At 48.7% G+C, this 14,366-nt stretch overlaps 1 protein-coding gene across 2 annotated transcripts in view; it reads right to left on the minus strand.

Moving 5' to 3' along the window:
- tnrc18 (trinucleotide repeat containing 18) overlaps positions 1-14,366 on the minus strand; it is a 52,692-nt gene that overhangs the window by 13,019 nt on the left and 25,307 nt on the right. For both annotated transcript variants that reach the window (XM_084570188.1, XM_084570189.1), the window contains 15 exons: positions 13,834-13,921; positions 12,186-12,415; positions 11,199-11,345; positions 10,193-10,377; positions 9,591-10,005; positions 8,585-9,511; positions 8,360-8,505; positions 8,123-8,256; positions 7,276-7,389; positions 7,011-7,194; positions 6,618-6,927; positions 5,211-5,456; positions 3,142-3,327; positions 2,334-2,824; positions 943-1,074 (listed from right to left, as the gene is read on the minus strand). In XM_084570188.1, coding sequence (XP_084426314.1) covers positions 943-1,074; positions 2,334-2,824; positions 3,142-3,327; positions 5,211-5,456; positions 6,618-6,927; positions 7,011-7,194; positions 7,276-7,389; positions 8,123-8,256; positions 8,360-8,505; positions 8,585-9,511; positions 9,591-10,005; positions 10,193-10,377; positions 11,199-11,345; positions 12,186-12,415; positions 13,834-13,921 — 3,935 coding nt within the window. The remainder of the gene's footprint in view (positions 1-942; positions 1,075-2,333; positions 2,825-3,141; positions 3,328-5,210; positions 5,457-6,617; positions 6,928-7,010; positions 7,195-7,275; positions 7,390-8,122; positions 8,257-8,359; positions 8,506-8,584; positions 9,512-9,590; positions 10,006-10,192; positions 10,378-11,198; positions 11,346-12,185; positions 12,416-13,833; positions 13,922-14,366) is intronic.

A 14,366-nucleotide genomic window follows, 5' to 3' on the forward strand; every position in this document is an offset into this window, starting at 1 on the left:
TGGCATAAAATACAATCGTTTACTCACCCATATAACTTTTGTTTCATTTGCACTCGTTCAGGAGATATTTAGATCTGCGTATATCCATATAGTGGAAGTGAATGGGGCACCGAAACACAGCCTCTAAATAACGCATTATCTGCCACGAAACTCGTTCATTTCACCAATATTTTGTTATGATACGCTAGTGCTATTCCCCGTTGAGTCCGGAGTTACCTGTTATCATCATCCGGGGTCTGTAGATTGACCTACAGACCCCGGATGATGTCTTCTAACCTGGATGATGTCATCTCTGAGCGCCGCACGCACCCGCTACGGTCGGCTTGTTTGCCTGTAATTTAGCACTAGCGTATAATAACAAAATATTCGCGAAATGAACGAGTTTCGCGGCAGATAATGCGTCATTTAGAGGCTGCGTCTCGGTGCCCCATTCACTCCCACTATATGGATATACGCAGATCTAATTACCTCCTGAACAAGTGCAAATGAAACAAACGTGATATTGGTGAGTAAACGAAGCTACAGGGGAAGAAATTTAGGACATCTAAGATTGGATTGGGGGACAAAAAACTTCTTCAAACAGAAACATATTAAAACACTTCCTTTTGTCTTTTAGTGTTTTCCAAAACAAACAGCTTCGTCTGCTCACAGATGGTGAGTGATACAACACTTTGGCAGAAATCTCACAATACAGGAAGTTTACTTGTTTTGTTTTCCTCTCCCCTAAAACTGAACCGTGTTAATTACAACAAAACGCTTCAAGTTAATTTCTCGTGACTTATCGTTTCTGTGTGCACCACGTGTTTAAACAGCGTTACAGAAAAGTAAAGCGTGTGCATATTTACGGTCTAATAACTACAGCGTTCTGGGCTTGTCCTTGTCGGGGGGTAATTGAGTTCACATCTGTAACGACTCTGCAGCTAATTCATCATCACCACTGACCTCTCTGGCTTTGGGCTTGGGCTTTGGTTGGCTCTTGCGAGTCGGGCTGAGGCTCAGAGGCGGAGGCCCGTCCGAGACCGGACTGCACAGGGCGGATGGACTCTGGAGAGGAGAGTCCTTCGACTTCTTCTTCTGTCAACACAGTTAAAAAAAAAAACATGAATATGAATGAGTGACGGCGCTGAAGCTCAGCTGCTGTGTGAGATTCTGCCCCGGCTGCCTGCAGTCGTCCTTTTTATGTCGGTGACGCGGTGCAGACAGCGGGGAAGTGCTGCAGCGACTGAAGTAGCGGGGAAACCCTGCTGGCTCTTTAACACACAAACATGTCAAGAGAGAGGGAAGCAAAGGAGGAGGAGGAGGAAGAGGAGCGAAGAGAAGCAGGATAACACTGAGATAAATCATCTTAAAAACTAAAATGACGGACGTATTAGTGAAAATAAGGAAGATTTAACTTTTAAAACATGTAAACAGCCCCAAAGAAGCCACAGACGTCTCAAACTGGTGTTTTTAGACCAAAAAGAAGTCGATTTTTATTGAGTTATTATCTTATAACGTAGGAAAAACGTGCTTAAAATTCATCATGTCATCTATAAATAAGGTAATATGTTCTAAAAACCAGTACAGCTACATTAAAATCAAGCACATCCATCCGGATACAGAGGATACAGATTTAATTTAGCATCCAGTGCTTTGTTAATGTTCCTGAAATCAGGTTAAATAAACTGGAACTCGCATTTATAATCTTAGTCTGCTTTATTTTGGTTGTCTCCCAAGATAATTCATTACTTTAAGATGACGGCGCCAGGATGTGGTGAAAATAAGCAAGTTTTCCTGCATTAAAAAGCTTATAAATCTTAAATATTTACCTTGTGTCAATAAAAATCTACTTGCTTTTAGTTTAAAACGTTTTAGTCAAATCTTCCTCTTCTATTTTTGGATAATTTTGCTTATTTTAAGTCATATTTATCTCATTTTAGTTTTTTTAGGATGAATTTTTGCAGTGTAATCCATCTTCTCTTTCCTCCTCCTCAGAGAGGCAGCAAAGTTTCCAGACTACTACACAGAAATCTCAAAACTAGTGTCTTTAGACTAAAAACAAGTGGATTTTTATCAATGCAAGGAAAATATTCAAGAATTATTGTCTTATAATTGTAGGTAAATGTGCTTAAACTCATCACATCATCTTTAAATAAGGTTAAATGTTCTTAAAACCAGTACAGCTACATTTAAATTGAGAATTATTGTCATAATATGTGAATTTAAATTAAGCATCCAGTGCTTTGGTAATGTCCTGAAATCATAATAAATAAACTAGAACTTATAGAGAAAAGTATCATAAATTAAACATTCAGTTTAAGACATTTCATCTGAGCTAGACAGTGTTGACGCACCTTCACCACGTCTTTCCCCTCCCTGCTGGGCGCCGTGGGTTTGGGTCGGACGGCGGGCTTCGGGGTGAGAGGTGGAGCAGAGCCAGAAGAGGAGGAGGAAGACGAAGAAGAAGAGGAGGAGGAGCAGCTCTGATTGGCGGAGGCCGAGGGCGCAGGCACCTGACTGGCCGAGGTGGTGGCGTCGTGGAGGAAAATCCTCTCGCTGCGGCGGCGGTTCCAGCCCTCGTCCTCGCTGAAGCCGCTGAACCCGGAGCCGAGGTCGAAGCTGAATCTCCGAGGCGACCGCGGCGAGGGGCGCGGCTTGGGGAGGGGTTTGCGTTTGGCCGGCTGGGCTTCGTCCCGCTTGGAGGGGCTGTGCTCTGGTCCACGGCGGGTCGCCGGTGGCAAGAGGGGGAGCTCCGGGGCCGAGCGTTTCCCGTGCAACAGAGACGGGAACTTCCTCAACTTCCTCAAGTCTGAGCCCGAGTCCGACCACTCGCACTCGGAGGAACCTGACGGAGGACAGGAGGAGGTCATGCTACAAAATAAAACTCAAACAAGAAGCCAGGAATAAACTTAAAGCAAATCAATAACCTCATCCCCCCCCTCCCTTCCCACGGTGAAGAGGATTTATTGATCAGTGTGAAACTAATACATAATTCAAGACTGAATCATTACAGGCTCCCTGATGTGACAATTGGAAATGAATTTAAATTTAACGCCCGGCCGGTGAAGCTGCTCAACCACAAAAAAACACAATTACAGTCTGGAACGACCGTCAGGGGGATTGAGAATCTGCAGAAACACGAACAGACTTTTGTTTTTTTACCCAGAGTGTTTTGCCTGCTGCAGTGTTTGCCGTCGTGGAGGAGGGTCAAAGGGGTCGAGCTGACCGGGAGGGCGCTCGCCGCGAACCTGGCCAGCAGCCCCAACCCGCTCTCCTCACAGCCGCCTTCCTCCGAGTCCGACTCCTCCTCTTCTTCTTCCTCCTCATCCTCCTCATCCTCTGAGGTTTCTGCATCAGAGAAAAGACGGTCAGCTCAAGAAGCGGACGCATTCAGAGCACGGGTCTTGGATCAAATCACAAAGACTGCAACCTGGAGATTTATCTACACAACAATAAAAAAAGAGGCTGAGCAGAAACAAGAGGAAGGAGATTCGCCGCCCAAAAAAAAAAAACCACTGCAGCCTGAACGTCACACTGTGAGAAACACCTGCTACACCTGAGCTGAAGATTTAAATCCTTCTCCCTTTGACAAGCCAGCGAAGAAAAAGCCGAAGACGCACACATACACGCTTAGCGTAGCGTAGTGCAGGTTAGCGGTGCGTTGCTGGAGGTTAGCAGATGAACAGTTAGGAGCGTCTCCTCAAGACGGGGGGCGGTGGAGGGGGTTAGAGAGTTAACACTGAGGCTGGATGCACAGTACAACGTGGAGATTTGGAGTTTTTTATTTGTTTAAAATGTAGAAAATAGAGAGAATAGAAAGAGTCGGCGCCGTGCAAGGTGAGAAGAGAGAGGAAAGGGCCGCAGATTTGTGCGTTGTACTGTGAATCCACCGAGAAGACGGACGTTACAACAAGCAGGCACTGAGAGGACAGCCCTGTGAGGCCCCTTTTGTTGGTCGCGCAACCATGGTTACGTCTTCTGCACCGTCAAACTTTTACGAGAAGGTGTAACCATGGCTAACAGTTATAAAAATAAAAACAAATAAAGATAATAATAATAATAAATGATACTAAAAGTAGTGTGCGATTCAAAATTTCAAAATCCATGTTAGTGGTCAATGAAGAATAGAGGGAGGGGCACTTCCTACTTACAGAGCAGGTGACAGGGGTGTGGCCTCAGGCGGGGCGGGGCAGGGCGGGGCGGGGCAGCGCGGCGGCCTAGCTGTAGCGTAGCCTGGCCTTAGCGTTAGCTTAAAGCAAGGCTTTAGCCACAGCGAGGCAGTGAAGGCTCAAGGCTGCGCTAGTCCTCGCCAAGCGTCTGTAATGTCGCGGTAGCAGCAGCAGCACAAGCACATGGAACAGGCTGAGAGACACTCAAAGCATCATGGGTAAGGACAAGAGGGGGGAGGGAGGGGGAGGGGGTGGGGGGGTCAAAGGTGAGAGGACAGAGCAAGGTGTCTGAGAGAGCAACGTAAAGGGAGAAGGGTTATTTGAAGGTTTAGTAGACAAACAGGAGGAGCTCTATTGTCCAAATATCCCCAAAACATAAAAAAAAGACATTTAATCTCTTAAAGGAAATGTCGCTCAAGTTAAAAATAAAAAATTAAAACAGCTCTAATGTATTTCCGTGAAGACTGGAGGGATATTTGACAAGCAGAGCGCTGTAAAAAGGATGTGTGAGGTGCAGCTGGACGGACGGACGGACGGACGGACGGACGGACGGACAGACGGACGGAGATGGACAGACGAGATGAAGCAGACACAAGGACGACAGCGCTTCGCACTCTGCACCGATCAAATCGACACCTTTAATAAAGCTCAAAGACTGCAAATACAAAATTTAGAAAAAAAAATATCTCACAAATAAATTCACACAAATATTTTTGTTTTGTTTTTTTCGTTTTTTTTTTTTTTTTTACAAATGCTACAAAAAGAGACAAACAGTTTGCATCAATCCAGGCAATAAAACACAACCGTAGAAATAACTCTTATTTAAAAAGTAAAAACACACTCACTCACACACACACACACACACACACACACACACACACACGTTGGCAACTTTTGCGGGTGAGGCCAGCAGCGAGAGAGGTAGAGATGGTCGAGCTAATAAAGCACAGTCTGAGTGGGGGGGAAAAAATGGCCGCCGTAGCGAACGGGGGCGCACGAGCGGGCGAGGGGGAGGCGCCAAGACACAGCTACGGTCTGACAGCGAGAGATTTGGTCAGTAACCTTGGTCGAAGGAGTCGTCGGAGGAGCTGAGGCCGGCCTCCTCCAGCAGCAGCGATAAGTGCTTGTGTTTCTTCTTCTGAGGCTTCTGGCCGGACAGCGCGGCGGCGACGGCGGCGGCAGCGGGGGACGATGACGACGGCAGCGACGACGGCGACGTCCTCTTCCTGGCCAGGCTGCCGTGGGAGCGTGGCCCCGAGAGAGGGAGCCAGCCCCCTCGGGCGGAACTGTGCTCCTCCGAGTCCGAGTCTGAGTGCAGAGAGAGGACGGTTAATGAGACACAGAGAGAGAGGGACACGGAGAGGAGTCGACCTCGGGGGCTGGTCGCCAATCACGTGACGACAACAACATGGACGCCTCCGAGAAGACAGATGAGGAGGCAAACAAGCGTGAGGAAATACTTCACTAAAGATGAAGCCCATGCTACTGTGACATGTCAGTCTTGAAACACAACTAAAGTACTACTGCAATCCATCTGAGAAGGCTAATGCTAACGCTAGCAGAGGATCAGCTGACGGCTTTACCGAACGTCCTGTGAGAGACGGAGGCTGCACATCAACTATTTGATAAAGTTATTAGACCTTTAGCTGCTACGCTATCCCATCTAACTGTTAAAGTACTATGAAATGCTACTGATGGTGCTGAGGTGCTGCATGTTTTTATACAGACTATACATATCTGCAGCTCACAGTATGTAGCACATTCAGGTCAAGTAAATAGATTTCATTACTTTCTAGTGTGTTTTTATCAGTGACGTCACCAGAGTCTAGTCAAATCTGAACCCCTACAGCCACAATGTCCCATTTAACAACTCGTTCACGCAAACACACACCGATGCCAAACACTGGGAGGAACCGTGGGTTCAGTATCTCGCTCAAGGACAAGTTTATCGATCTTTTAATATTCATCCCATCTGCTTCCCGATCCGATCTTAAATGTCCTAAACTTCCTCTCCTGTAGCTTCCTAAAGTCTTTCCTTGTCTTCCTTGTCTTCTCCTAGAGTCGATCGGATTCCATCCAATAAATCTTTCTGTCAAAGTTAATGTAGTGAGGAGAGGGTAGCTCGTACCCAGAAACGTTCTGGTCATCCAACGCTGCCATAAACTCCCTAACCCTCTCTGGAAGATTTCTCTCCTTGACGCTGTCTCCAGGAAACTTTTCTCTCCTTTTAAACGTTCAGTGTTTGTTGTTTCCTCGTTGCATCATTCACTAATTTCTGTCTGACTTCATTTTCCAGAGCAGCAGCTTTGACGCTAGCCAACCGCTAATTATACAGAAGAAGAAGAAGAAGAAGAAGACGTTTTGACGCCACAGGGACGTGGTTTTGTTCCCTCCTCGCTATAATTGTTTTAATAAGTTTATGATCGTATCTCTATCACTTCCTATTTGTCTTTCTCTCCAGGTACTCACTGTTAGAGCAGCTGCTGAGCTCCGACCTCGTGGGAGAAAACAGAGTTGCCTTCTTGGGACTTTTCGCCTTCCCGCCGGTCTCCGAGGATTTGGCGGCCATCTTGAGTTTGGCTCCTTTAGCCAACGAGTGGACGCCTCGCTCCTTCGCTCGACTCTCGGCGGACTTGCCCTTGGACTTGGCCAGCTTGGAGCTGGAGGTGAGTTTGCGGGAGGCGCCGAGGGAGCTGAGCTGCGAGAGGGAGAGCGCTCGGTCGAGGTCCGACGCCAGCTGCTCCTGCTCGCACACGAGGCCACGCTTCGACTTCAGCACCTACGAGCGGGAGACATTAAACCAATCAGACCTGACGCCTCACAGCGCCGCCACGTCCCGACACAAACCTCCCGGGGACGTACCTCCAGAGCGTGACTCGTCGACGGCTCCTGGTCGCTCCAGATCTTCTTCTTTTTCTTCTTCTTCTTCACCTTCACTCCTCCACTTCCTGCTTCCGTCTCCTCTTCTTCTCTGGAAACCCGGAACCTCTTCCTCTGTCCTTCCCCTGCTTCAGAGTCCTCAGAGTATTGCACCGTCCGTCCCACCCTGAGACACATTTTACACCAGCTGCTTAAAGAGACGCTCTGATTTAAATTAGATTAGATTCGTATCTGAGGACAAACTCACTTTCCAGGCCTGCTGTCCAGTTTGGGAGGCGTGGCCAAGTGTTTCCTCTTCCTGGGTCGTCCTCTGCCCCGCCTGGTTAGACTCCGCCTCTCGTCCTCCTGCTGCTGCCGCTCACTGGAAACAAATCAGACGTAGAGAGGTGGTGGTGTAAATAATCTGATCTCCTAATGACCATAAATCCATTCAAACATCAGGTGAAGGACAGAAACATGGAGGTAAAAAAAACAAGATGAACCAAGATGGAATACATGTGGACAGAGACGATGGAGACGTGGAGACATCTTAGTTCATCTTCTTCTACTCTATCAGTTCAGCACCAGAGACAATCACTTCTTCATCTACTTTTCCTCCTTCTTCTGTGTCTTCTACTGTCTCCTCCTTCTTCTTGTCTCATTGTCTCCCTCCTTCTTCTTCTTCTGTCTCAATGTCTCCTTGTCTCCCTTCTTCTTCTTCTCCTTCTCCTTCTTCTGTTTCTGTCTCCCTTCTTCTTCTTCTGTTTCTGTCTCCATTCTTCTTCTTCTGTTTCTGTCTCCCTTCTTCTATCTTCTTCTCCTCCTTCCATTTCATTGTCATTCTTTTTCTCTCACCTCCCTGTACGTCTCGCTCATCTTCTTCTACTGAATCAGTTCAAGGTCGCAGATGAAATTGGGAAATAACTCTTCTTCTATCTCTTTTTTGGTCATGTTCTCTTCTAAAGTTAAAGAAAAACGTCTTCTAGTCCTCCATTTCTTCTTCTTCTATGTCTTTCTTCCTCTTCTTTGAAGTGATTGATGTTTTGATGTGAACACATAAATCTAATCGTTTCATTCAGCGTCTGATCTGAGAGTTAAACAACACCACGACGAACCGTTTGTCTCTGCGTCTCTGCAGCTTGCTCAGCTCCCTCTGCTTGTCTTTGTACGTCTTCTGCAGCTCGGCCAGACGAACCCGATACTCCACTTCCACGGCGTCCAACACGTCCACCGACATTTTACTGTACAGCTGCAGAGAGAAGAGAAGGGAGTGAAAACAAGTTGAGAAAAAAAAAAACACTCGTGACAGAACTTCACAAGCTGATTTATCTGTTTTCCCCTTCCAGTCCTACCGGCTCCTCCTTCCTCTGCCTCCAGCTGTACTTCTTGTTGGGGTCCAGCGTTCTGGCGAGGTCGATGTGGGACTGTTTCTCGATGGCGTCCAGCAGAATCTGTCTGCTCGCTTCAAGAAGACAGTCCAGACCCTCCAGTGTCAGATCTGGACACAGAGATTATTGAGACATTAGAGGGATGTTTAAAGCTAAACGCTAACAGAGCCGACTGGTGGGAGGTGGTACCTTGCTCCTGGCTGATGTGCTCCATCTCTTGTTGAGCCATCTGGCTGAGCAGAGCCATCCCCTCCAGCGCCACCATCTCCAAAGGCCCGGCGCCGCTGCAGTCTGCCCCAACAGGAAGGGGTTCTGTCTGCGGGACGAGCGTCGGGGCGGGTGGGGTGTCGGGACGGGCCTGGGCCATCTCGCTGGCGGTCAGCAGAGCGAACATCCCCGCCATGGGATCCTCTGGACAGACGGCGAGCGACAGCGGAGAGCTGGAGGAGGAGGAGGGAACCGGCTCGGCGGCGCTTTCTTTCAGACCTGAGCTGACGGCGGCGTCTGGATGTTCTCGTTCACACGCGACGCTGCTGGTTTTCACCCGAGCCGGTTCCTGGCTGTCTCCATCCACAGCGACACACGATGGCGGATAGCAGTCGGGATCCTGCGTGACTTCTGGTTTAGGCTCGGCCTCTTTGAGCGGAGGAGGCGAGGGGTAAGCTGCCTGACAGGAATAAGATGACACTTCCATTTTGATTTGATCTTTCTCTTCCTCCCGGACTTCCCGATCTTGTTGCGGCGGAGGAGTGGGGACGTGCAGGGCTTCCCCCTCGTCCTCCGCTCTGTCTTTGTTGGCTCGGACGGGGCTGCAGCTCGGCCGCAGAGGACCGAACGGCTCCGGCGTGACGGCGAGCCGAGGCTGCTCCACGCCGGGCTCCTGCTTGAGGAAAGATCCCGTCTTCGATGGCTGTAATTTCTGCGGCTTGATGTCTGCGTCCAGAAGCCTCGAATGGAGGTGGGCCGAGGGTAAAGGGGCAGCAGAGGCAGGAGAGCATGAGCGGCGGGGTGGGACAGCTTCTGCGTTTTCTCCAGCTGGCGTCGGGATGTGATACTGGGGGAAAGGTGAACCAAACGGGGCAGTGATGGACTGGTAAGGGTAACCTGGAGGAAGATCTGTCACAAGAGTGATATAAAGATTAGAGTAACAGACATCGATGAACTAAAACGTTTCTCTTCAGTTCTTCACACTCACCAGAGTAGATGCCTTGAAAGGGGCCCAGCTTCTGCCCCTCTCTCTGCTCCCTCCGTCCCACCTCCCTCTCCTCGACCACCTCCTGCTTGGGTCGTCGTGGCGAGGCCGGGGGCGGGGAGGCCGAGCGCGGGGAAGCCGGGTGGTGAGGCAGGGGCTTGGGCGGGTGAGACGACGCCCTCTGCCCGCCGTCCTCCGACTTGAGCGTGGTGACCGGGGAGCGCAGCGGGGGCAGCGTGGCGAGGGAGGACGTGGACGGGAGGGTCGGCGAGCGGGAGGGCGGTGGATGCTTTCGGGGATGCAGGACCGGCGAGGGAGACGGGGAGGACAGCGAGGAGGGTCGGGGCTTTGGCTCGGCGTTACGCTTGTCGGCTTTGTCTTCCATCTCTGGCCGGTGCTCGCTGGCTTTTAAACGCTCCTGAAACAACAACAGAGGAGAACGGACGACACGTTATAAATATTTTTGTGAAGTCTTTCCAGTTTCGTCTCGAAAGCAAACTTGAAAAACACAAGACAGCTGTGGGCACTCACTGAACTTCAGGTGTATCTGAATCAAACTTCTGTACCTGGATATATATACATTTCTTTTAAATTGATCGACTTACGACCAGCTGTGCGTTCCTCTGCAGCTCCAGGACCTGCACCGTGTGCTGCTGGATCATGAGCAGCTCCTGTTGCCGGAGCATCTGCTGCTGGGAGAGGAGCTGCAGCTGGGCGGCGTGCTGCAGGGAGCCGCCGGTACCGTACACGCCCGACCACACCGGGCCGCCGCGGTCCAGAACGTCGCCTCCTGCAGTACGACGGGAGGAAGAGACACAGCTTACAAACCCGTTTAAACCATTTAACCTTAACTTGTGTGAGAGAGAGGTGGACCAAAGCCCTCCAAGAAAACTATTACAGTCGTCTTTGTTGTAGAAATACCGCGCTACTTCAGACTTTAACCCAATCGAGCAAATAAAACAATGAAATATTGTTATTTATCTAAGATAATTAATGTTTCGTGACCTCCTTGTGCAGCAATAACTGGTAACTGCCGATCAGTAGACTGTATAAAAAGTGGACGCCATGACAACTCCTCTAAAGTGAAGCCAAAGCAAGTAGAGCCCCCCCTGGTGGCTGGCTGCAGTATAGGTCATATAAGCCCCGCCCCCCTCCCATGTTAGTGGATGGGACTTGGGCCAAACTAAAACGCTAAAATACACGTCAAGATTCGTTTTAAGTTATCTGACGCTATAAAAACAGGATGTGACATCATGATGATTGACAGTCGCCAATGACAACTGCTGGACTATGAGACAATCTTCCTTTAGCGACTGTTTAGTTTTCTTTCCTTCATATATTAAACGACTAAATGGTTTTAAAACACTTCTTTTTGGCAATTTTTGGGTCTGCTTTTTAAATTGAAAATCAAATAAACAAAAAATAATTTATTTATACATATACAGTCTATAGTTTTTGTCTTTGAGAAGATAATCACGTCTCTGGCGCGTCACAACGAAAGCCGTCGTTAATACCATACGGAGGCTGTCGATTTCACTGCCGACGATCTTCCTCGTTTCTATCGAGCGCTAAAACCAACATCTGCCTGGAAATGAGAGCGGCCGTCCGTACCGTAGTGTGGCAGGTGTTCAGTGGGGATGACGAGTAGCTGCCCAGACTGTGGGTCCCTGGCGAACTGGTATGGAGGATGCATGGAGCTGGGCAGCGAGGGTGGGTATCCTGGAGGGAGGGTTTGGTGGAGTGAGGAAGGACCCAGGCCTGAAAGAAGAAGAAGAAGAAGGGGAAAAGAGGGGAAAGTGTTCAGATTCAGTTGTGGTTTTGACTCTAAAAAGCACAGTCTGAACTCTTTTTAGGAGGATGTCGCTATTTTTTATTTTTTTTTGTGTGTCTAGACTGAGATGGCCCAGAGGGAGTACGAGCATGTGTCTTCTGCGTCGCTAAGCTCGCGTCAAGTATGCGTGTCCTGTTATTTCTGGACAGCGAACAGATCTGGAATGTCCTGCAAGGATCAGGAATGTCTGTGGCACTTGACCCCTCTGGACAAACCACTACACAGATGGACACCTCCTCCTCCTCCTCCTCCTCCTCCTCCTCCTCCTACTGTCTGCTGAAAAACCAATCGGAGAAGGCCACGCGTGTGCATGCACAAGTTTTGCGAACGGATTTAGACGCCGCTGACAGACGGCGAGATGCAGATGCTCGAGGGGAAAGGGCAGAAGCTGCTACATCTGTGCACAGCTGCTTCACTTTACTCTAAGGAAGTTATCACGCTACTACTATCGTTTTAATGCATCAAAACTGTTTGCCAAGGAATTAAAATGACTATTTTGGTTAATAAACAGGGCTGGTCTCAAGTCGATGTTGATTTATTAAAGCTTTGGATCAACTTTCACGACATAAATAAAAAGTATAGTAAAAATCGAACCAGGAAATCAGCAGCAATACCTAAAATTAATCATAGTTTAGAGTAACAATGCTTATTTTTTATTTTGCTTGCTAACAGTAGCTCTCATTAGCTTCCTAGCCCGGCGCTGACCCTCTAAACATGCAGCTAGCAGCCGTTAGCATCAGTCTCCAGTCATGCGTTCGTCCACGTACTGTATGGAGAGCCGGAGAGCCAGACTGGAGGAGCCCCGGGCCGGTGCATCCAGGGGTGAGAGGTCAGAGTTGAGGGGTCTGGGGGCCATCGCCCGGCCCCTGCCAGAGCCGCCCCTCCCGTGACCATGAGGTTGGGGGTCATGAGGCTGGGCGTCATCATACTTGGCGTCAGGCCGCTGGACAGAGGGGCGGTGTGAATCTGGGGGAAGTCAGACAGCTCCTTGGGCTCTCTGGAAGGAAAAGAAACATTTTAATTTTTTTATTTTTTTTATTTTTTAGAGTTTAAAGATAGAAATTTTTTTTATTCTTGCTACAGCTGAGCTTTAAAGGCCGTGACTGACTGACGGTTTGTTGGTGTCAGGTTGTCAATAACTATGTGTGGGCTTCCGTATGTGGTTAATTATTGATGCCATCATGCTGACGCATCAGGAGTTATTTATTTCTTGACCAATGACCGGTACCTTGATTTACTTTTATTACCAGATATTTTATCTTTTACTGCTCCAAGCAGCACAGCAGTGAAGTGATCTCATCGAGCATGAGAATCTCATCCTAGCTTCCTTGTCTTCTTGCTAACATCGGTTCTTTCTAGCCTCACAGTCAATAGTAGCTCTTCCTTACTTCATAGCCTTCTTGCTAATAGTAGTTCTTCCTGGTTTTCTAGCCCTCTTTGCTAATAGTAGTTCTTCCTACCACCCAGCCTCCTTGCCGCCCCGAGCAGCTCTTCCTAGCTTCATAACCTCACAGCTAATAGCAGCTCTTCTTAGCCTCCTAGCCTCACAGCCAATAGTAGCTCTTCCTAGCTGCATAGCCTCACAGCTAATAGCAGCTCTTCCTAGCTTCCTAGCCTCACAGCCTCTTCCTAGCTTCATAGCCTTCTTGCTAATAGTAGCTCTTCCTAGCTTCCCAGCCTCACAGCCAATAGTAGCTCTTCCTAGCGGCATAGCCTCACAGCTAATAGTAGCTCTTCCTAGCTTCCTAGTCTCACAGCCAACAGTAGCTCATCCCAGCTTCATGGCCTTCTTGCCAATAGTAGTTCCTCCTACCTTCCTAGCCTCCTTGTCAATAGCAGCTATTCCTAGGCTCCTAGCCTCACAACTAATAGTAGCTCTTCCTAGTAGCTTCATAGCCTTCTTGCCAATAGTAGCTCTTCCTAGCCTCACAGCCAACAGTAGCTCGTCCCAGCTTCATGGCCTCCTTGCTAATAGTAGTTCCTTCTACCTTCCTAGCCTCCTTGTCAATAGCAGCTCTTCCTAGCCTCCTTGCCTCTCAGATAATATCATCTCTTCTTAGCTTCCTATCCTCCTTGCTAATAGCAGCTCTTCCTAGTTTCCTAGCCTCACAGCCTCTTCCTGGCTTCATAGCCTTCTTGCTAATATCAGCTCTTCCTAGATTCCTAGCCTTCTTGCCAATAGTAGTTCTTTCTGCCTTCCTAGCCTCCTTGCCAATAGTAGCTCTTCCTAGCTCCATAGCCTTCCAGCTAACAGTAGCTCTTCCTGCTTCCTCTTTGAATGATGAATACAGACTGCTGTCATCTGTTATTTACTGAACGTTTGCACTAGCTGGTGCAACCTTTGTGGTGTGTTCAAGCGCAACTTTGTGGTCGAGATACAGGAAACCTTTGTCGGCTTATTATTTCCGCCCTCACCTGAGCACTTTCTCCTGCTCACGTTCCAGCCGACCTGCCAGCAGTCTGTCGTCATGGTGGCGAGCCCGGTCGTCCCCTCGCTCCTCATCTACGACGAGATAAAGATTAGATGTAGTGAACACCACACGAGGACACCTGCAATAATATATACCGAGACAGCTCGGAGAAGATATGAAGGTGAGGAACGGGTGACAGCGGGGGTGACGAGGTGATACTGGATGTATAATGGCGACACACCGCCTGTCAAAACGAGAGACTAAAAATACGAGCGCCGGGCCTCGGCAGAAAGAAATGGAGTGACAGCTCTCACTCCGACTGTCTTATCAAATATTAGTCTACTCGCTGTGCTACTGTATACACACTACGAGGGCCGGAGGCAAAGAAAACGAAATATTAATAAATAAAAACACAGCAGCACTCAAGCGGTCAGTCCAGAATAAACATGAGGATCTCTGCCGGCGTCAACCCTCCTCCATCCCATCAGGTCCCAGAGGGTTTTATATACGAGTGTGCTGAACCCTTCAGTTCTGCTC

The sequence above is a fragment of the Chelon labrosus genome (genome assembly GCF_963514085.1).
Source record: "Chelon labrosus genome assembly, chromosome: 21".
In the NCBI taxonomy this organism is placed as follows: domain Eukaryota; kingdom Metazoa; phylum Chordata; class Actinopteri; order Mugiliformes; family Mugilidae; genus Chelon; species Chelon labrosus.